The sequence below is a fragment of the Pelmatolapia mariae genome, linkage group LG20 (genome assembly GCF_036321145.2).
Source record: "Pelmatolapia mariae isolate MD_Pm_ZW linkage group LG20, Pm_UMD_F_2, whole genome shotgun sequence".
In the NCBI taxonomy this organism is placed as follows: Eukaryota; Metazoa; Chordata; class Actinopteri; order Cichliformes; family Cichlidae; genus Pelmatolapia; species Pelmatolapia mariae.
This window is the reverse complement of record NC_086244.1, coordinates 23,307,075-23,331,469: the sequence shown is the minus strand read 5'-3', so window position 1 is coordinate 23,331,469 and position 24,395 is coordinate 23,307,075. Positions and strand designations below refer to the sequence as shown.

Below are 24,395 nucleotides of genomic sequence, written 5' to 3'. Positions count from 1 at the left end.
CAGTGGGTTTTTACACAGTCAAGATGTGATTGAAGTGCAGACTTTCAGCTCTATTTCAAACAGTTTAACAAAAGTATTTTATTACCTTTACAGACATTATTGTCATTTGAAAACAGTCATTTTCAGAGGCTCAAAAGTAACAGGAAAATTGTATTATATGACTAGCAGAGTCCTTTTTGTTCCATGATATACTAGGCAGACAAAAGATGTTGAGTTGAACTTGTTTTTGTTAGCAGTTCACTGGAAGTCAATGATATGTTGATGCACGTTAGGGAAGCCATCATCATTAATCTGAACAAAATACAAAACAGAATAGACCTACTCGAGAGAAATCAACAATCTGGTACATTCTCAAAAATGAATGAATGCACTGACCAGGATAACGGTCCAAAGCCTGGTGCAAAAGCACCCCAAGAGTTTCTCAAGGCAAATAAATTAAATATCATTCAACGGCCAAGCATGCTTTTCAGAAACTGAAGACAAAACTTAATGCAGAAAGACCCACAAACAAGGAGCAACTGGAAGTGGCTGCAATAAAGCAGAGCATCTCAAAGGAGGAAACACAGCATTTGGTTGTGCCCATGGGTTCTAGGCTTCAGATGGTCACTGACTACAAAGGATTTGAATCTAAGTATGAAAAACAATCCTTATATTTAACATTATGTTTGTGTGCCCAATTAATTTTAAGTCTCTGAAGACAGTGGACTGAACTGGGTCCAGTTCCTCAAGAGTTAATGCAATATTTTGTTAAACCCTCTGCACGTCAATCACATCTAGATTGTCTTAGTTAAAATTAAAAAATGTCCAAAGAGTTATGAACATAAAATGCTAAAAATCTTTATGGAATATTATGCAGAAACACAATATTCCTCAAAATTGGAAATATGTCCCAAATTACTCCATATTTGCTACAGACTTTATGTGAGCGTTCTGATCATATGTGACTTTATAACTGACAGCAAAGAAGTAAAATGATAGTAATACGTCAGACTGAGAGCTTAATTTACTGCTCGTTAGTAAACTGTTGTTGATTTGTGAATGAGTGGATAAAGGGATGATTTTGAACACAGTCCAGAGGCTTTATTAAATCAAGTAATCAGATTTTCACTAAATGCTATCATGAGAAAGTATAACATGTTTGGCTGAAGACTGACAGAAGCTCTTATCCATCGTCAAATGAAGTGTTTGAGAGATGAAACAGAGATATCAGTGGCGGAGAGAACATTTACTCTATTCCCCTAAACACTTACTTGCTTAGGTCCTGCCCCGATCCTGAAATGACATCCATGTGAGTTGTGGTTGATGTGAAATGTGCACAGACCTGTATCCCTTCAAAAAGGAGTCCTAGAAGTACACATACACACATCTGTTAGTGTTTAAGAGACTATTTTGAGATGCTCCCCAGGCTTAAATGTTTAATCCAGTTAAATTTGTACTTCTCAAATTGTTAAATCCACCATGTGGAATGTCAGCTGAGTGTACAAGGTCAGCAAAACGTTGAAAGTAATTATTCAGTGAAAGGGTAACACACTTTTTCTCCTGCTTCTGCTTCAGCCAAAACAAGTTAAACCTAGTTTAATTTACTGCCCCTTCATGTTTTTCAGCTTCTGCTACCTTTATAAATACAACTTTAAGCCTGTAATGATCAGTGCACCCCCCAAAAAAACCCCCACACCTACAAGCAAAAGATGGATTACAAATTTAGACAAAACTTTCAGACAAAAGAAACATTAAAACAAAAGCAGCCGTCACTTTCAATTAATGAATAATTAAATATAAAATGAAATTATATACAATATACTGTCAAGTGAGTTCATTTTTCTAGACATGTAGAAAGTTAAGTCACCACCACATTTTAAACAGCTAACTAAAGGTCCGTGTGTTTTCCAGGTTGATAGAACAAATCTTGCAAAATGCCACCTGAAAGCAGTTGTGTGTTACATGAATGCATTGAACTGATAGATGCTTTTTTGCCTTTGTAAGTCTATGTTGAACCAACCCCTTTTTCTCCTCCTACAGAAGTGACTTTCACTTTCCCACACCGTCAAGCTGATTGTGACATCACTGGTCTAATCCAATCATCTTTCTGCCAACCTTCTTCAGGCCAATCAGCCTTCACACTGCATACTTTAAATCTTACTTTGGATCTGTCATTCTCCCTTGCCGACGCATTTGTGCAACCCACCTCCTCCCCATCACCATCTCTCCATCATCACTCAGACTCCATTCAAGCCTCCATCTTCATCTCCTCCACCAACGTCATGACTCCAGGGGGTCCTGCACTAATTCCTATCACTGCTGGGATTCCATTCTGCTGTGACGGGCCATCGAAGTCTAGCCACAAAATACCTCAAACTGAATTCTGTACATCAATAAATCATGTTCAGTTCCTTCTAATGGCCTCTACTTATTGAACTACAAATACTAATAGTAAAAATGTTGTATTATTTAAAAACTACACAAAAAATATTCTACAAATGTAACTATTCAAAAGTAATAAATAAAGTGGAATCATTGCACAAAGAACAAAATGGAAACATTATTCATAGAACATTACTATTCATAGTATAGTATACACAGTAAATTACTATCAAACTGAATGCAAAGTATAATGTGATTCAACAGTAAATTATGTCTACTGCAGTTACAGAAACTGTACCAGATGGTTGAAGGACTTTAGCAGGAAGTCGATGAACTGAGATCTCCAAATTTTGACAGCATCCACCTCTCTACATCTGTATGCAGAGGGTGGAACTCCACCCTCAGGACTAAGCTATTGCCCACCTTCACCAGACCACAGCATAGAAAACAGCATTCACCACCACAGTGTTAAGACTTTTCACAGCATCTACTAAAGACTCACTTACTTATATTGAAATTTTGAGGCATTGCCGGCATTGAAGTTAACATGCCGCAAGTACTGTTCTGCACATGAAGCAAAGCTGAGTCTGACAGGAAATTAGTGAAATGCTGACATGAAATGAATGCTGATTTAAATGAAGTTCACATTGAAACTGTCTGTCTGCCCTTTACACGTTAGCAAACGTGATGCCATCTGCATGTGACAGCATAAACAATACAAGTTGCGAAGTGCAAGCAAAAACTAGAGACAGAGCTGTTGACAAAACAGAAAAACCAAGCCAAATCAGATTATTTTTTTTTACTTCTTCTCTTGTACTGATACAGTTAAAATACATACAAGGATATGTTTCTGTTTGTATGATTGTATGTCTGTCTGTATGTTATATTGAGGTTTCACCACGTGAAGCTAATATTACAGTTACAGGGGTCACGTTAATTGGTGATTCTAAATTGCCCATAGGTGTGAATGAGAGTGGTAATGGTTGTCTGTCTTTCTGTGTTAACCCTGCAATAGACTGGCGATCTCTGGCCTTATGACTGTTGGGATAGGCTCCACCCCTGAAAATGTTGAATTGGATAAAGGGAAGAGAATGGATGGATGGATGTACTCTAGATACTTACATTCTTGATCTCTCATATATAACACGGCTAAACATCCTTGAACTAATCAGTTATAGTGCATTTTAGGAGGCGCACAAACTTTCCCACACAAATTTCACAGGCTACGATTTAAGAGAAGGATTTTAAGATTAGAATGATGGAACAAGACAGATGGTCAACTTTATAGCATTGCCTGTCCAGTCCTGATAATCACATCTGACACTGACATGCTATTATGAAATCATATCATCCCACTGCAAGCAAAATTCTGTTTCTGAACTGCATGAATACTGTTGATCGTTGCAAAATTATTCCTTGTTCCACCTTACAGTGAAAAAACAATGACAAAAAAACATGCAAATATTGCAGATAATCATCAGGAGGTTTTACACACATCAATAAGTAACTGCAGGCACTGACAATAGTCTGCCCAAAGAGATGAAAAATACCTGTTTCTGGTTTCCAAATCTTACCTTATTCTATCTGAACATGACAGCATTTTAATGACCAATCATTTTCCCCAAGCAAAGATAAGTGTCTACAACATCTATATTATAGATGTATCATTAATATTAAAGACATACAGTAGATTAGAGGCATTGGCACTGTCACACATCATTTGTAAAATTAGTTTTGGATGTCTACATGAGGAAAATATGCCCTGTCATTCAGTAACTAGGGGGAAATTACATAATGTCCATGTGAATAACAATAGGAGCTTCTCCAAATGTGGACCTTAACATGAGCGTGTATTATTAAAAATAGATCAGAAATGGCCTCTTTAAAGCCTGAGCCATGAAATAATTGCCAGAAAAACATGTTTATTGATCACTCTGACAAATTTTAAAAAAAAATGGGGAGGGTGAGCACAGTGGTGATGTATGTAGAAGTGTCAAAACTCACAAAAACCGCCGTATCAATATGTCACACATGGCATTACAAGATTATACACCAGTATAAACAGTATGGCAAACAGTAGTAATAGTATAAATAGATTGTTTTCATTTGACAGTGGATTGCAAGTAGTTGTGTAGCGGTTGAGCAATATCCTAAACATCTGGTTACTGCTTTTAATCGATTTTAGATTTTTGTCTAATTCATAAATACAGACAGTGCAATCAGTCTGAGACAGTCTGTACCAATAAGTGCAGCTTGTCTGTGACATCGCTCTTTGCAGTGGGGGACTGGACTGAACGGGTTTCCAACAGGTTGGATTCTGATTATATTTCCATAAAAATGCAAAGCTGCTGTGTGCCTACTATATGGTTTGGTTGCTACCTGTTGACCAACTTGCCAACCGGTCAGAGAGTAGACATGTTTCCTTAGTGATTGGAGGTTGCCAGAGGTTGCTGACTGGTTGCTTGGCTTATGTGACTAATTGCTTATTTAACTTCACTCAATCATGATTTATTTAAATTCTTTAAAAAAGACTCGGTGGCTGCTTATTATATGAGAAATAACCACCGACCTTAAAACCAGAATGTTTATTACAGTGTATTGTTTTTAATAGTCAGTGTTTTGAGTCTAGGGCAGCACGGTGGCAGCACGGTGGTTAGCACTGTTGCTGCACAGCAAGAAGGTCCTGAGTTCAATTCCACCATCAGGCCAGGGTCTTTCTGTGTGGAGTTTGCATGTTCTCCCCGTGTTTGTGTGGGTTCCCTCCGGGTACTCCGGCTTCCTCCCACCATCCAAAGACATGCAATTAGTGGGGATAGGTTAATTGGTTAATCCAAATTGCCCATAGGTGTGAATGTGAGCGCGAATGGTTGTCTGTCCCTGTGTGTTAGCCCTGCGACAGACTGGCGACCTGTCCAGGGTGTACCCCGCCTCTCGCCCTATGACAGCTGGGATATGCTCCAGCGCCCCCTGCGACCCTGAAAAGGATAAGTGGAAGCGAATGGATGGATAGATGGATGTTTTGAGTCTTAGAAAATCATTTAGCCTTTGGCACAGTTAATTATACAGTTACCTCAGTGGCTGTGTTGTTATTGCAGCTGCAGACTGGTTCACTCATGTGTTACACTCACATTTTAAAAAATTACTGTTTGTGTTTCTGTATATTTTAGGGCGATTTACTGCAAACTACAGCTTACGTACCACGTGCTATTTTCTAAAGCACCCAAAATGTTTTGGGAGTGTATAAATTAAATCTCATGCCAATTAATCTGTCAGAGCAATAATTTGTAAGTCATGTATAAATTTGCTTAAGCACAGAAAGGTATGAGTTTTCTTCTAAAAGTCTGGTGGGAAAACATTAATGCTTAACACAAGCATGCTTCAAAGTAGGCAGCATCTCACTCTGTCTGAGGCACAGGAAATATCCATAAAACCTCTCAGAGGTAACAATTATCCAAACACACTGATGAGCTCAGAGCACTTTGAATATCACTTAATTTCTACACATATTCTCAAGATATTAACGTTTATTGAAACATTCTGGGTAATCTTTGTGTTGAAAAACTTAAATCCTATTTAACTTTTCCTTGCAAGTTGGGAATGTAAATAAAATACATAGCGTGGCTTAGATCCAAATTTGATGTCAGGAAAATCTTCAGAATGAAACGAGTGATTCATTTTGGCTTCATATCACTGTCACCAGGGTGTAGGATCTTAAAAATGAGCTAACTGTTGTTGGCAATATTATGACAGATGTGACTAGAAGAGACGTACTGGTCCTGGATGATGCTCAGGTGACTGAATGGGAAGATTAAAATGACAATATTTCTTTGGTTTTCAGGTGGGTTCTTCTTCTTTATTCACTACCGCTGGAAGGAAACGAAAATAGTGTTTCTATTACAGCTTTTTAATTAACTCTCTGTCCTGCGTTACTGTCTGCCTCTTACTTGATTTGTGGCAGCATGCCTTGCAGGTACAGGAGGGGAGGTGTTGGCAGATGGTAACACCTCTATAACTGACAACACCTGAGCCCAGTGATCCATTTAAAACAGTTCTTGAAGCTCAGTTTCTGTCCTAGCTGACACTTTTTTTGCACCATACTGCATCATACTCAACCTTCTATCCCACCCCTTTTCTTACAGCTTGTCTTAAACAAATTGGCTTGTGTACGTCTTCGTTTGTTCCCCCAGCTTTGCTGGCCAACTTTGTGACAGCTTCTAGACTTCCAGACTTCTACTTTTACAAACACAGCATACAGAAAGAGATCGCCATTGTGTTCCTTTGTGATGTGGTTGTTTATTTTAGTTGTGTCTAACCTACTTTACTCTTCCAGCCAGAAAATCAAATTAGACTAATATCCTGTGTTCGTGGATGACTTATTCATGTATGGGATATTATTCATTGATGAAATTATTGTTACTGGCAGTGTAGTGTAGTTTGGGTCACTGCAGCATGCAGACTGTGGGAGTGAAGACAAGGGTAGGGATTCTAAATGAATTTTAAGCAGGAAATGATGACTTGGCTTAGGTCTTAATGAGGACATTTTTCACATCATGAGATTTGGAACCAGGATCAGAGAAGAAAGTATCCAACAAGTAAATAAAATGCGAGCATAAGTGTGAAAGCACAAAGGAATTGATCCCTGAAACTATTAAAAACACTGCAAGTACTGGCACTTGGAGAAGAAGTTTATGATTAAAAGCTGTCCCTGAAACTGAAGCCTTGTTAAGATTAATTGTACTTCATTACTTTGAAATAAAGAAGGAGGGAAATGTAATAAATTCACATTTTGCTGCTTTTTGCTTCCAGTGTATACAAGGACATTGGGATTCATCTACATATGCGCAGCTCTGTATATGCCCCCAGTTCACTCATTATTTGGCTCACTAAAGTAAATTTTCACATAAAGGTACAACAGTCAGGCACCCTTCCTGGTGCCTTGGGCAAGATTAGGATTTGATGTGCAGTGATTTAGGCAATTAAGTAATTTATTATTCATATTCTTCACAAAACAAACCGGATGATGTCTGTTAGTCTGGATTCTTATTGATCAACCAGCTGCAATTACCATTGTAACACAGGCTGTGGGAAAGTTGCTAGATGATTGTGTTGTCAATGTGTCAGGACAAGAAAGTGGAGGACAAGCTTGTTGCAGATGGAAAAAGATTGCTTTATGTGTTTGAATGTGAAGTGAATGTGTCCCTATATAACCTGTATTTATTTATTTTTATTTTTAGTAAATCTAATCTCAAAGTTTCTGATAATGAAAACCTACAAAGTAGCAGGATGCATGAGATATAATCTTGTTCCTTCTAGCTGAAAATCATAGTTTAAACCACCACCTCATTTGTCTCCAATTGTAAACTTTGCTTAGTGTGTTTGTGCTTTCTCATTTGCATTTTGCTTTACTTCAAAGTACTACCCTGCAAGGTGAAAAAGCACTGCTAAAGGGGTACCCAGTTCACTGAAGTATAACAAGATAGGGTCAGAATGTGACGAGCCGGCAGTGAGAATGTGTTGACTTAGCTTCTGCAGTCACTCCACGATCATACTTGCCTCCCCGTCCTGCTCCTGGCAGAGTGTAGCTATTTTGGCAGATGGCGTTCAGCAGGGACATCTTGTTAAGGTGAGGTAGCCAGATCACGTCCATCTGTTTGCATGGAGTCCAATTGCTCTCAACTATATCTAAATCTGCAGGGTTAATGCAATAAGCCAGGTGTGCAAGGAAAAGAATGGGGAAAAAATGATGGGCAGAAACAACAGCAGCTGATAGTGTTTTCAATCTCCCATGAAATGAAACGGGGGAAAAATATTTTGCTTTTTAACGTTGTTTCAAGGTCAAAGATGTTGCTAAAACATGGATTTAAATATATGATCTCAATTTATATTGTATGAAAGCCTTTCAAGAATAATTCTTTTTCACTTTCATAATATATGCACGCATACAAGAAAGGAAGTTCATGTAAAAACCTCTCATTTTGGGTGAATAACTGCTGACAAATAATCACCACTGTCAGTCAGGATTCGTGTTTTGGAAGTGCACACCGCTGTCGTAAATGTCAATTAGGACTAAAAATCCATGCCATCCTCTTAATTAAACCCCAATAAAACATGATGTGCATGTTTGTGTGTGCACACAAGCAGGACACAAGTTACAAGTTAGCAATGTTGCTGAGGCAGAAAGAGGCTGACCTTCACCTCAGGCAATACTTTTCTTTGGAAAGTTTTTTTTCCCTCAAACTGAAGGCTGATGCTCAAAAATACACGGATCAGTAAAGTAATCTAGTTGGCGGTCGCTTGACAGGACCGTCTGAGACATATGGCTACAAGCTGATATGACAAAAAAAAAAGTCTATTATTGACCTTTGGCCTAGGGTACTGCAGTGACAAGTGCACTCATGAGGTACTTCATGCTTGAACATGATGTTCGCAATAGCTTAGTGCAGAACAATCAAAAGCTGCTATGTTTTAGGTCAGGGAGGCCATTCTTCCCAACACTAACCTCATGTTTTTCCACTGAAGATAAATGAAACCCCACATAAAGACTCAGAGAAAGACAGATACCTGGAACTGCTGTTGGCCAACTACTCCCAGATTATGGTAAGATCCAGTAAGTTAAAGTGAGGTAAGGCTCTCCAGGAAAAACACCAGAAAGGCAGTAATGATCAGCAGGGGCTTGTAGCTATCCCGTCACAACAAGAAGCCCTGCCTATGTCTGATGCCTGAACTGCACTGGACCCAGTTTCAGTGTTTATGGTTGGAGGACTAAGTTGTTTCTTTTAGGGCTCTGCATATAGTATTTAAAAGTAGTTAAAAAAAAAACCCAATTAAATACCAAATAATATTTATTTATCATTCCATTTTACTTCTGAACAAATGATATTGCATTGGGTAAATATACTTTACACTTTTTTAAACAATCTTTAATAATTTTAAAACAAGAAACAAAAGCTGTAAACATTTTCACAGTGCATCTGAAACATCACTGACAACAATGAGAATAATTTAATACTTCTAACGCATTTGTTTAAGCCTATGTAGTTAGACAGAATTGTTTTCATATACATACATACAGACACACATATACATATTTACACAACACATTCAGCCTTGTTTGTGTCTAAGAAGCTGAAGAAAGGGGCATCAAAACTCCTGGTGTGTGTTCTCGTGAACAAAACTGCATTTCAGAAAATAAAAAGGGAAACATGGATTGATTTAAAGACTTGGCTGGTTTAGTCAGAAAATTCTAGTTGCATTGCTCAGTTACATTAATCTTTATTTACAATGCATTAATACAGCTATATGGACACAGTTCAAACAGAATGTAACATAATATTCTGACCAAGCATAGACTTAAAGGTCTTTGCCATGTTGCCAGGCTGTATCTTGACAGAATATAGAGATACAGAAGTTTCAGATACAGAAACCTTCAGAAAGAAGGTTAAGATTAATATGATTAGCAAAAGTTTTAACACACTCTAATGGTGGGAACAGGATTTATTAATGCAAGGACTAACTATAATTGCACCAAGCTTGAACTTTTTCAGACAGCTCAGACATATTGGCACTAAATTTAACCTCCCTCATTGTAAAATGCTCATATAAGCTTGTTTAACAACATTAAAGCCTTCAAAGTACTTAAATCTTTCAATTCAAGTTCACCAGATGCATGCACATTAACATCATTATAGATAAGTTTTCCACTTGGATAATGGGCTTTATATAATGGTGAGCTTGCTTTTGCAAAATATATATCCAGCCTTTTTTCTCTTTTCTATAGACATTAGAAGGGAATAAAGGAAGTAAGCAGCTCGTTTGGACTGAAACCTTGTTTGGACTGCATTTAAAACATCAAGAAAATAAAAATCATCACCATTTCAAGACACTGCAAGGTGTTGCTCCATCTCTATTTTCACTGATATTTATAATAACATACATCATAATTTGGCATTTGTACAAATTTGTATTATCTTCATCCATGCAAACAATCTCTACATGAAATCCCTGATGTCAGATATATACAATGCAATATTATTTGAAGGAGTAAAGTCAGTGTAGATTACCCAGGTAGAATGGCTAGTGGTACAGACTGCACACCTAGGTACTTGCAATATTTGTTCCTAGAGTAGAACAGAATAGAAAAAATAGACATCAGAATCAGATTTTCACAGTTATGTTTCCTGTTTTGAATGTCCTTTTTTTGCCCAAAGACTGTGGGCAAAACAGAGCCTATCAAGCACTGGACTTGAAGCCAAGTCTTTGATATGTTGTTTTTCATTTTCTTTTCTTTTTTATTATGTTAACCTGGATATTGGTAGAAAAATATGACAGTCCAAGACAGTATTTTGGCTTTGACAGTGAGTGTAAAGGTGACTGTAACCTTTGGTTGCAGCATGACAAGCAGAAACTCCACACACTTCAGTTTTTATACTACTTTTCTCATTTCAAAATGTTATAGTTACTATGAAACCACCATCATTTGCCACATATCAGAAAAATAAGTACAATCATTTGTTTCTTTCTGGGAAATGTTTACCATACCATCCTGCACACAGTTCAAAGGCTTTGTGTCACTTTTTTTTCAACCTGGAGGATGCGGAGCAAGAAACAGCAATGAGCTGCTACCCTGAACATCCAGGAACTCTTTGATATATAAATGAAAAGCTGAAGATAATGTTGTTGTCTACAACATCCTCATAAAAAATAACAACTGACTCTATGAGTCCGTGGAGAGCCTGTTGTTGTCTTTGCAAAGGGAGCAAGTTTTTGCAACATGTTTTCACATGTACAAGAGTCAGCTGAAATAAACTCGAGCTCCAGACGGCCCGAGGCGTTCCTCACCTCATTTCACAGTTAGCTCCAGGTTCAAAAGATTCTCAAACTTGAACTTCACAAGTCTGGATTAAATTTATCGCAACACTTGAAGTATATAACTCTTTTAATATGGTCAGACTCGAGATTTTCCATTGCTTTCATTCTCGTGAAACCTCATAAAATACTTAATAATAAGAACAATAAAATAAGAACAATCAGAATTATATTACAGCATATACTACAGATCTGGGCTTTGTAAACTCTGAGCTGAAGGTTGCCTGGGGTTATCCCACGCTAGAGACTGAAGCAGCTGTCACTTGGTGTTCAGCCAGAAAACATCACTGCAGTAGAAAACGCAAAAGGCTGCACTGTTGGTGGTGTGTTGCATGAGGATGAAGACGTACCAACCTAGTATCATATCGCATTAAAGTACCTCCTGACTGATCTTTAGTGTCGGTGCAGGAGAGAGTTTTTATGTGATGCAGAAAGTGTTGGCCGTGTTGGCTTTAATTAGTCGCATAACCAAAATGGATACCATCATACTTATGGCCTTCCCTTATCTTAATCACACTGTAGTTAATGAATATGGTAGGAAATGTGACTAACTAATAAATAAAACTAAACTGATCATAAAGTCAGTAGTGGATCTGATTGAGTAACATATTCATGCAAAGCTGGTTTAAGTAATAGATGAGTCCCATCAGATGGCAAAACACTGTGAAGTGATTCCTAACACCGAGACAAAAGTTAGAATTACAACACTATGAGACACGCTTCTGCAACCTACCTCTCTCATATTCTGTATTGCTGTCACATATTTAATGAGTATCTAATGAGTTATCACATTTAACCACTATTCTGCCCTAACTTGTGTCTTTTCTTTGCAGAAGTAATTTCTTTAAATGTGGTGAATGTGGCACTCATTCATATCTGTGACATATATAAGTACGTATGACTTACTTACTTTAATTTATTTCAGACTCCCTGGATTCACAGTGGTCATATGTGTTTCAGAAAGAATTCTGCTAATATTTTTCTTGGATTTTGAAATAGTTAATAAGTTTGGCAGTGTTTTTTGGGACAATTTTATTAAAGCTGCTTTAAAAAAAGTGGACTTCCCCCTCCTTTTCTTTCCTGGCTCTGCCAAGGTTATAGACTTTACTGCCTGTGCACAGTGCCAGAGCAAGTGAGGAAATAGTGTAGCTGTTTTCGGCATCGTCCACATTTGAATAATATTGTGTGCGGCTGTGCATATTCATTTTCATATTCAATAGACCTCAACACAAAGTTTTACATGCACAACACCAAAAAGAGAAGTACATAATTCTGCTGAATCTCCCACATATCAGTGCTCTAGCCTCAGCAAACTGAGCAGTGCTAATGTCAGCCTGAACACAACTTAAGTTCACAACTGAGAAATAAGCCTTGAGCTAACAAGCGTCTAACCCCAGGGCTAAGTGTCTTGTGAAAAGCCCATGTGGAGTATTATAGTTCAGGTGGTATTAGTAATTTAGAACCCATTTCTCCATAAGCTGTCCCGACTGAGGCTAGAGGAGTTATTGTAGCAAACAGCAAAATGCACCACATGTGCTGACCTGGTTGTTTTGCATGACTTTAAGCTAATTATTTCATGCCAAACTGAAAGTGAAAGCAGAAAATCTGAAATGCTTTTGTAGTTTTTGTGTGTGTGCGCGCTTGTGTGTGTGTATAAACTGCACAGAACTGCAGTCTTCGGTCTCAGCCTTTCTGTAAGAAAGGAATCGTGGTATCAAAGTCATGCCAGTTAATCACAAGTTGCACTCCAGCACATCTAATTAATTTTGCCCATGGCAGGTCGTTTTGTACTTTTGAGTTGATGGCCTATGCTGTCGGGAGGGAGGGGGTATAAAATTGCTTGTTGGACAAACATTTCAGTTAACCTCATCAATCCTCACTATACTTTTTTAAAAAAAATAAAAATAAAATAATGTTGATGGGTGCTGAGGCAAAGCCTTGTGTCTCTCACATTAAAAACAAGCAAAAGAAGTACTGAAGGCAAGCGTTCTATCCACAGGCAGGCTTTTTTCTCCCATTTTGTTAAAATGGCTCTGATTAAAAGATCGCTCAGCTTTATTACAATTTTGGGTCTTAGTCTCATAGGTTTGGTGCTCAGTGAAGCCAGTAATAATAACACACTAACCTGTTTATTTGCGGAAATTTGGAACAGGACAACATTTTTTTAGTACCCTAATTAAAGCCTTTTTCCAAGCCTTAGGGCAACCAAAGTTAATGAAAAAGTTTGTTTTCCTAAAGTGCTTGTTTTAAACCAAATAACCATCTCACTTTTTCCTTGGCTAGTTGGGCTTCATTGTAGAGATGCTTCTGTGACATGAAAGAAATCCTAACCCAAAATATGAAAAATAAGCTTTTAAGTTCTAAATGCTGCAGGTGTTTTTTTTTTTTTTCATTTATTTATTTTTTCTTCTTCCTTTTGAAAAGAATGAAAATATGACCCAGCTCTGCCGCCAAAGGCATCCTTATAATCCCAGGCTCGGAATTCAAGATAAATAAATCAACAATCAGCCTTTTAATGTGTCTTTTCCACAGTTAATGTCATAAAAGATACTAATTCATTTGCAGCAGAAATTTTGCACAAAGAAATTTATTTTTGCTCTTTCAAACTGGTCTTCAGAAACTGCTAAAACCACCCAAACAGAATCACTGACAGAGTTCTATGTAGTTCTGATCACAAACAGGTAGTGTCCATAAGTATTTGGACAGTGTTTTCTTTTTTTTGGCAATTTTGCCTCTGCACATCATCACGGTGAGTTTTAAATCAGACAAGAAGTTTAACAAAAGTAACTGCAATAACCTAAAGTTTAAGTTCAGAAAATACAGTCATTTTTATTGTATTGTATTTTATTTTATTTTTTTCAATTTTATATGTCCCTCAATTTTAGAGGCTCAAACGTAACTGGATGATTTACTGTCAAAAGGTTTCATGCCCAGATGAGACCTGTTCCATCGTTACTCCACGACAAATTAAAACTGATGAAAGAATTGGAGTTAATTGCTCAACATGCTTTTTGGTAGCTGTTCACTCTAAATGTCGATATTTTTATTGCACATTAGGCTAAAAAGTCATATAAAATCTATCAGAGAGATAGTCTAAGGAGCTTGGAAAGAAAGTGGCTGAACTTTTTTAAGTTTTGTGAAGATGTTGCATGAAGACTTTTCACCTCTTCAGTTCTGAACTTCAGAACTGAAGAAGCCTCTTGGATGACAGGTGAAAGACCTTCAAAGAAGTCCAGTTGCTTTCTTTCCAGTCTCCTTAGACTACCATGACCTGGATTACTGAGAACCTACACGGACATATCAGGAAAACATTAGGACCGGTGAAATCAACAACCTGGTGATGTCCATGTTCTAGATTTCAGGCAATGATTGACTGCAAAGTATTTTCACCAAAGTATTGATACTCCAATTACTTTTAAGTCACTGAAAAAGGGCTTATTATAAAAAATGGCTGAAATGCCTAAACAGCTGACACTCTTCACTCCATCATGATCTTCTTGCCTGGACAGTGGTGACCAGGAAAAATGGAAATAGAAGACAACATCTCCTCCCTGCAGATATACCTTCTGGACAAAAAGATGGCTCACCAAGCCAAATCTTTCCCTAAGTGCTTTGTATTAACACCCAAAGTGTCTGCTTTAACTATAGGAGTAGAGGTTTTGATTTCTCCTCGACAATGAGGTGAAAGCACTCTTTTCATTTTAGATACAACAACAGAGACAACAACAATAACAATAACCCTGTGGTCCTTCAATTTGAGGCATACATAAATACATAATATTTAAATACAGTACTTGTAATAAACAGATAAAATGTGGTTCAGGGAGTAGGAAGTTTCATCGTCAGTTCCTCCCTCCAAGTCCAGCGTAAAATGACTTGCATGGTGACTCTTCAGTCTTGGTTATTTGAGTCTGAGTTTACACTCGAACCGATCAGATAGTTGTTGACACTTGTTAATTTGACCTGATAAAATGCTGATGCACACACCAGTGAAATGTTTGGCTTGCTTATCCTCCTGTATTGGCTTTTAACCACATATTTTTTTGGCAGTATCACATATTTGAGGCATGAAAGTAGTTTTAAACTTTTTTTTCTTTTAAATCAGTCTTACCATTTTTGTTTTTGATTGCATTTTCACTTTCCCCCCAACTTGCACTTACTGTTATTTGGGCTTCATTCGTGCCACTTTTTGCTTCATACTTCATTTTTACAGTGACTTGTTGTCTAGTTCCACTTGTTCCTCTAGAGAAAGTCACTCTGCATCTCATTGGAGAGCTGGCTGACAGCCACTTCACTGTGTACGGATCCTTGAAGTATCCTGGCGGTTTGCTGAGGACTGTAGTCTATAAAATTTTCTCTATTACCGTTGTCTGTTTCTGGGCAAGGACAGTGTCTGCAGGTCCTGTGGTTCTCTGGTAACCCATTGGATAACCTTGTAGAGTTGCATTCTTCTTTGTGATGGGACTGCCTGCAAATTCCCTTCTCTGCAGAGCCACCCTGGCACAAACATCCACAGAGTCTCCTTCTGCAATTCGCCACATCTCGACACAAGGACTTGCGAAAATTGGGCTTGAAAGCCAGGTAGACGATAGGGTTGTAAAGGGTGGAGGACTTGGCAAAGATAGCTGCCACAGCAAAAGCTATAGGTGGTACAGTTGTTGAGTTACCAAACGCTGCCCACATGGACACAATAGCATATGGACTCCATGCTGTCAGGAAACCGATGCAAACTGCCACTGAAAGCTAAAAATAGACATGATAACACAGCAAATAACATGCGATGCAAACATGAATTCATGAAGGAAATAATATTTAGTATAAATCATTTGAAAAGAAAATAATGCACGTACCTTAACGATAAGCGTTTGTGCATTGGTGATCTTGTTCTGTGGGGACATATGCTGCTGCACAGCCTGGTGTGAGCCACGGACAGTCAGCAGGATGAATGTGTAGGAAAGAAAAATTATAGTGCAGGGCAAAATATAGCAGAAGAAGAAGAGACAGATGATGTAGCTCATAGCTGCAGAATTATAGTTCGGCGCATGCCAGTTGATGCAGCATGCTGTACCATAAGGCTCAGGCCCGTACTCTCCCCAGCCCGACAGGGGACCGACAGCAAAGACTCCAGCGTAGCACCAGATGCCTGCAACCAGCAGGCATGCATGGACATATGAAAACTTGTTACCTAAGGAAGAGTGTAAGAAGGCAGAGGGAGGACAAGAGAAAAGAGAGTTTTAGAATTGATTATTGACAGATAAGGACATAAAGAATTATCATATAGAAATAAAAAAACTGAAGTTGTGCCTATTTGAAAACGTTGCCTGCCTGCAGCACTCCGTGAGAGACGTCTGTCTCGCCCTAGCAGCACCTGTCCCTGTCCTCTCCTCCTCTTCAGTTCGCCTCAACATACACTCGTCATATTCTGTGATATGATTTACTGTGAGGTGTTTGATGAGGTTAGTGGTGTTGCCACAACACCTCACTGTCTTGCCACATGTATCGCAAACCACATCTCGGCTGTTTGTGGAGGTAAAATATGTCCACGCATGACTCCATTTACGCTCAGCCATTGTTGTGAGTGCGCACGCCAAGGGGCTGCGACACATTTATACAGCCTTATTTCGTACATGACTATGAAAGGCGGAACAGGAAGTAGTTCCTTCAAAAGTAGACAATTATATAGTTTCTTTCCACTGTGTTCCTGTTAAAGATAAACTACAAATTTACCCTAAATTACTAAAATATCGATATTTTAATATGAGAATCGATTCTAGAACATAAATGACTGTTATCGGAGGAATCGATATTTCAGTATTGATCCGCACATCACTACTGACAACAGTCTTCTAAAGTTGATTTAAGGGGTAATAAGTGAACATGAGAACAGAGGAAACCTTACTCATGACACCACACAGCCGCTTCAGCAGGATGCCAGCCCTTTTTTATGGTTCAAGCTGACGGTGGGGGGAGGTCATTTTGCCCCATGGCACTCACTCAACTGTGTCAGCGATTACAGTTGGCTTTTATCTGATTTTGGCCATCCCTTTCCCAATCAGAACTCCAGCTATCCATGTGGCACATGAAGGAATTATTATTTCTAAGAAAGTCCACAACTCTCCCTTTTATAGTCTAGCCCACTGGAAGCTATTAGAATCATTCTTACATAAAGTAGCATGAGGCCAAGGATTTCTGAGGAGCAAATATGTTGGAGGCTTGCTCTGAGTCAATAAATTGCACTTATTCTTGGTCTAACCTTCTGCTAGCAGATGGGATAAGTTGGTGTGAAACTCCTGTCACTGCATGGTTGCAATTATTGTCTGGATCCAAACATCCACATTGTTTTGTTTGTGTGCTTGTTTGACTAGGAGGGCTGTGTAACAGTGTATAAAAGCAAGAAAACAACACATTTGAACAAAGTTTCTTGCAGAAAAAATATATAACAGTGTAATTATTTGTGCTCATTTGCATTTCAAACACATTTTCTTGTGAAGCTTGTAGTCTCTTGGCTTTTATTCTCTGCATTATAGACTGCACGCCACTAAAAAACAGACAAGAGGAGCTATTTCATAACACAGCCTTCAATTATAATGTGCCTATTAGCCGCAATCCTTACACCAACTAGAATATGAAAAACATGTCTAATCTATTCAAGCTTTGTGAAATTAGGACAAATCATGAAATATCTGCAACATATACTGTAAGTGGTCACTTTTCATCAGATGTATATAATCTCCACCTGTATCTCATAACTCAAACGGCAGCACTACATTAGTTTTGTGCTCTCTGTGCTATTTTTTCCAGCTTGACCTGCTTTCCTATTATATTATAGTACTAGAACATGCCTGTTAGGCAGGGTTTTACCTAGTGGACTATAAAGATGATCGATGCAGCATGTGTCAGCCCCCAGTTCTGTGAACCCTGCAGTGTGTATGGGCAAGTGTGCAAAGGATATAAATGAGAATATTGCTTAAATCTGGCACTTAATCAGCACACCCATTCATCGAGTGAGGATAGTAATAAGGGTTTCTAATTAAAACTAAATTACAGGTTCTTTCAACTCGTATCAATTAATTTATACTGCATATTCAGTGTTTTTTTAAATTATGATTTATAATTTATAAATTATAAATTATAGTGAAGTGCTGCTTTGGATTATCAAAGCTTCAAATATTAAAGAAAAGGATGGTTTAATGAAGCACATACAAGTGAATGATAAGTCTTGAAAATTAACCTTTATCAACCATGAATTCAGTGCTTCTTGGATGTGCTAACAGTGTATTGAAATGTTACACTGACCCAGAATCAGCTATTTGTGCTGGTTTGGCTTAGTCATAGACAACTGTGTAGAACAACAAATGCTCAGAGCCCACAAAACGTAAATGTACTTTTTAACATTTTGTGGAGGAGTGCAGCAGCGGAATTTCCCCCAGTTTACAGTGTCCCATAAAACCCTTGGTTTCTATGGTTTCAAGAGGAAAGGGCACCATATTACCATCAGATTTGTAGCAGTACAAACGCCAGCATGATGGTGAGAACTACAGAGGTAAAATCCAGGATTAAAAACAAAATGCTAACTGTGAATAATTAATATATATGACACACTGAAATTTTAACTGGTTTGTCCTGTCCAACTACACAAACATGAATGTTGCAATAAATGTTTCTCTTCCTTAATTCTGTTCCTGTTTTTAGAATTTAATTTAAAAACTTTAACATGTGTAAATCTGGTCTTTTTTTCAATAATCAGTCTACTTTTACTCTTTTACTGTTGCTAATTAGCAAATAGCTGAACCTTTTTAGTTGTGACTGGAAAAAATCTCATTATTCTATCTGAACTCAATGGGAATTTTATCTAAAACTCCTACCCTTGAGATTTTTAGACTATGGATGCAAACCCACAAATAAAAGAAGGTGAGTAGAAGTATGATTAGTGAGGCCTCGTATAGCAATAACACTGAGAGGAGATGATCTAAGAGTCTATTGGTATATACTGAAAAAATTACTCACTATAACCTGTGTGAAGAGCTGATGCTTTGAAGAAGAAACTGAGATTATTATTATTATTATTGTTGTTGTGCAGCCAACTCTATGATTATCTTAAGTACTTGTATGAATACGAAGCAGACCTTGAGTTAAGCTAATACAGATAAATAATTGAAGAGGTGAAACTGTGAAGAGGTTTAAAAGTGAACACGTAAGGACCATCGTAGCTGAACTAAAAGAGCTTTCAGACAAGCGTGGCAAACAGTGTTGAAAGGTTGAGATCAAGGAATCAACACCTTGATTTTTAACCCAGAATAAAGATGCCTTTTATGCTTTCATGATATTTAGGTAACTGAAATACTGAAATGTTACATTCATTACAGTTTTTAAGAACAATCACCAGTTTTTCTATAACAAATCATAGTGATCTGAAGTGGTAAAAATGCAGATGTGAACAACTAACATGATGACGATTAAATAAATTGTGACAAAAGTGCAGACTTTCAACTTTAATTCAAGGGGCTTAACAAAACCATTAAAATAGTACAGCTATTTCTGGCCTTCATAATCTTCAGTGTAACCACTAATTTAAAACTTGAGGAAACAATCTTGTTATCTAGTCATGAAGACATATATTGACTATAGACATATTTTGATTATAAACCTTGACAATGACACGCAAACTACCGTGGAGACGGAAGAGTTTTTCTAAACCATGGAAATAATTCTGTCATCACGCACTTTAGTTCTCTTCTGTGGTCTTTCATGCCTTTTGGTTGTTGAGCTGAGCAGTGTATTCCTTCTTTTAAAAAATGTACCAAACATTCAAGCCTTTGCTTCAGGAGAATAAATCTGATGGTTTATTTAGATTTTTCAACCTAAAGATAACCCCTGTCACTTACATCAACAACTCTTGGGATTGTTTATTGAAAATTCCAGTGGAAATATGTCACTAGAATTTTCAATATCTGAAGTTGATTGATCTGAAGTAGAACATTTGGAATAATAAGTTAATGAAAGACTTTTGTTAAACCCTCTAAATTAAAGCTGAAAGTTTCAATCACATCTAAAGTGTTAAAATTAAAATGCAATGTGGTTCAAGGAAGGTCAACTGATGAAGCAACATTGGGGACATTGGTGCCCATCTCTTCTAGCAAAAGAAAATGACTCGGGTTTCAGTAACTGTACTATTCTGTAAAAGACCAACACAACTCTGAATTTATTAGTAATCCTTACAAGAATGTAGCTAAGCATGCTGCCAATAAATTGTGAATAACTGTGTATTTTTCAAGTATAAGACCTTGTTGGAAAATACATGTTTAAAGATGGGGAACATTTGAAGGCCCAGCAAACATCTTCTTCAATAAATATGATGCAGCTGCAAGAGGTTAAAGCCTTGAAAATTAACATTGCTGCAGCATGCCCCCTTACACTTTGTAATGAGCTCTTGAGTTGCTGGTGTACTTTGATTAGTTTCTTTTTCCAGAATCAAGGAATTTGCCTTCAAGGGGGTCAACAAACATCATTATTAACAAAGATCAATATGGGCAAAGCCAAACTTCAAAATAATTACTGTCAATAAAAGAATACTCATCATATTTGTAAAGTGCCTAGTTTGTTTGTAAATGTGTACTTTTTTAATGTGGGCTAGAGCTAGCACAGAGTGAGAGGAGGAGTACACCCTGGACAGGTGACCTATTCATTTATTAAACTTGTGTACTGTGTTACAGTACACAGTAGCTGCTTGTACAACATAGAATTTCACATCTATATGAGCAGGTTATAGAGTTAGATTATGAGATTAAAAGTGACATTTATGAGAACTGTCAGTGTCAGGAATAATGTCACTTTGCATAGTGGCCCTAACAACATGTTAGGACATGTTGTTAGGGCCACATTATTCATAATTTAAACATATACATATATCACACAGAACCTTTGGGGATGTATGAAACAGAATAAGAAAAAAAACCTTCTGCAACAGTAATTTTTCTTGGTCTTCTTAGAGCTACGCTGGAATTAAGCTATATCTACACTGGAAGCAATTTGGACCAGAGACCATTTGATGACTTCAAGTGACTATTGAGTAAATGGAAATAACTACTGGTGATGCGAATGTGGCAGGATCACAGATAGATTTTTCCCAACTTCCAGGCAAACAATTGGTAAATAGATTGGTTTTTGCACTTTTTTCTATCCTTAAGTGCTTTCTATCTAACATTCACATTCTCATGAATCTATAGATCAACAATGCAGACCAAGATGTAGCACCCAGGGATCAAACCACCAACCATATGACTAGTAGACAACCGGCTCTAATTACTAAGCTACAGCCAGCCCTTTGATTCCTTGACCAAGTCAAATAAATAAGGTAAGGTATTTAGTGGCTAAGAGGCCAAATGTGGATATCAGATATGACTTTTTCATCCTAAACTGTAACAAGAATGGAACAAAGTATTTAATCATGTCATTCAATGAAGAAAGAAGAAATATCTGTTAAATGTGCAGGAATGAAACAGAAAAAAAGAGAGATGCATCAGTTTGGTCTCATTCCAAGGGCATGAAACATTGATGTTGTGTCAATTTGGTAGCATCTCACAGATATGCTCCACGTGTCATTTTTTTGTCAGCGCCTTATGCGCACAGTCTAGGCAGCAGTAAGACAAACCTCTCACTCACATGTTTGTAATAGACTCCTGCATATCATTTTAATGGAAGGGGTAAACATGCAGGGAGGTAATTTCCAGTGCCAAAGCCTATTTTCTCTATCTTTGACTAAGGAAGAACTCTATACAACACAACCTAACCAATGAGTTAAGTCCATCCATTCATTCTTCCACTCAATCCAATTCAGGGCTGGAGCCTATCCCAGCTGTCTTAGGAGAAGAGGCACCCTGGGCCTGGACAGGTTTCCAGTCCATCACAGACCTAACACGTAGAGACAACCACTCACATTCACACCTATGAGCAATTTAGATTTACCAATTGACCCCAATAATTGGATATCTTTGGACTGTAAGAGAAGCCAGAGACAACCCACACAAGCACAGGGAGATGCACATGCAAACTCCACACAGAAAGGCCCTGGCCTGATGGTGGAATTGAACTCAGGACCTTCTTGATGTGAGGCACCAGTGAGTCAGGTGAGAATAAAAAATAGCCACAAATGAAACAAATAAAAGGGTTAAAACAAAGCCAAAGCCCCAAACTCAAATATCCAAAAGGAGTATAAACAAGAAACTTGCATACTCCACCACCACTCCTCTCAATGCAGACTTTTTCTAGTAACATCCAATAATGCTGCTGCTTTGGCAGCCACTTAAAAAACAACAACAACAATGACAACAATAAAAGAACAAAACAAAACACCTTCTGGGTTTGCTTGTGATGTTATCTGCATCTAACAAAAGGATATTACTTGATGCACTGCAATGTGTATGGGTTGGGAGTGTATGTTGTCTCTCTATGCTTTTCTTTCTCTCTTCTTCTCATACTCCCCAATGGCTACAGCAGATTGCTCTCCCTCCCTGAGTCTGGGTCTGCCAGAGGTCTCTTCCTGTTAAAATGAGTTCTTCATTCCCACTGCTGCCAAGTGGCTGCCGGGATAGTTGGATTGTTGGGGGTCCTTGGAATAATACTGTAGGGTCTTTAGTTACAGTATAAAGCATCATGAAATAATTATTGTGAAATGATACTGGAAAGTGGCAAGGACACTTGCATCTTATGCCAACTGCAGCCTGAGAACTCCCATACAGAAACAGTTTGACACAGCAAAGTAGTTCATGTGAGTGAGTGAGCATAAGTTTGGTTGTGATTCATAATGAGTCGCAGAATGTAAAAATGTTAAATGGAAAACACCTGAAAACTTGCTAAAAGGTTTCTGTAGATCATCCATGGAAAACAACCAATAATGGAATTACATTTCAAGCAAACTCACTGGGATCACACATGCCATTAAAGCGACTCACACAGAATCTTATTTCACTGGTTTCACAATAACCGTAAACAACCATGTCTTTGATTTTCTTCATTGCCTCAGTTTGGGTCATTCTCACGGGTCACTAAATTCCTTAGTGTTAAAATAGTGCATTGTTTCACTATTATGATAATAACTTTATGCTGAATCGCAATGTAAAGCATTAAAAACTGGTGTTGTTACCGTAGTTAGGACAGCAGACCTTGAGCCAGCAGACACAGGAGAGCACCGTTAGGTTGGTCAGACTGCACAGGCCAAACAAAACACCACAAAAGGCATACACAGTACAGGCTGTCTTATTAAACAACCACCTGAATGGAGAGAGAAAGAAAACAGAACATGTGTTACTGTGTGATATTAAGTGAGGGTTTGCCTGCAAATTCCCTTTGGTGAATTTCAGTCAATGACACTGCAATACATTTTCTGGTCTCCTGGGTCATATTCAAATGTAGCATGTGGTGAAGCACTCTGACCCAATAGTGGTGCATATGACAGCTATCAGCAGCAAATGGTCAGAGAATAAGACAGCAGGCAGACAATCATAGGAAGAGACAGAAGACAGACAAAGGTACTATGTAGGATGCATGAACAAAGGAGACATGAATGCTTTCCACATTATCTAAAACATTTTTATCAGTGCAACACAAAGAAAATATTACAAAAATAGGAAACATGTTATTGTCCAAAGCTCAATAACAGTGGAGTTAAAAAGACATTTGCATTGTTTATTTTTTTGCACAAATACTACTTAAAATCATACACCTGGAAACTTCACACAGAGTTAAACTGAGAATGCTGGCTTTGCATCTGCACTACACAGGGCCTTGCTACGCTACTTGTGTCTTTTTCAGCATTTTTTCCAACCTTGAGTAGCATCTGTAGTCATCTTTTCAGGCTGCAGTTGGGCTCAACAACCTTGTAAAGCCTCAGAGGCAAAACTCTGGCCAAAAAGTCAGAAATCACTTACTGCTTCTTCCCAAGGTCTATGCTATGAGCACACAGCAAGAATTACAAGCAAAAATGATCTCAAAATTAGAATATCAACATTTTCATAAATGTGGAGGGTTTTTTCAAATTTTGATTGTTGAAGACACTGAAGACATTGCTCTGAAAGATTAAAGTGACAATATCAAATATACCATTAATGTGTTGCAAATCTAGCATGATAGTATATTTCCACCTCCATTTTATACAAATGGAAAAATCATAA

The 24,395-nt window shown here is 37.9% G+C and overlaps 1 protein-coding gene across 1 annotated transcript in view; it reads right to left on the bottom strand.

Annotated features, from left to right (window-relative positions):
- Positions 1–9,229: 9,229 nt before the first annotated feature.
- The window catches only part of opn7b (opsin 7, group member b), an 82,782-nt gene continuing 67,616 nt past the window's right edge, over positions 9,230–24,395 (bottom strand). The window contains exons 4-6 of the mRNA XM_063464605.1: positions 23,369–23,496; positions 16,077–16,411; positions 9,230–15,969 (exon numbers count right to left, since the gene is read on the bottom strand). Coding sequence (XP_063320675.1) covers positions 15,469–15,969; positions 16,077–16,411; positions 23,369–23,496 — 964 coding nt within the window. The 3' untranslated portion in view covers positions 9,230–15,468. The remainder of the gene's footprint in view (positions 15,970–16,076; positions 16,412–23,368; positions 23,497–24,395) is intronic.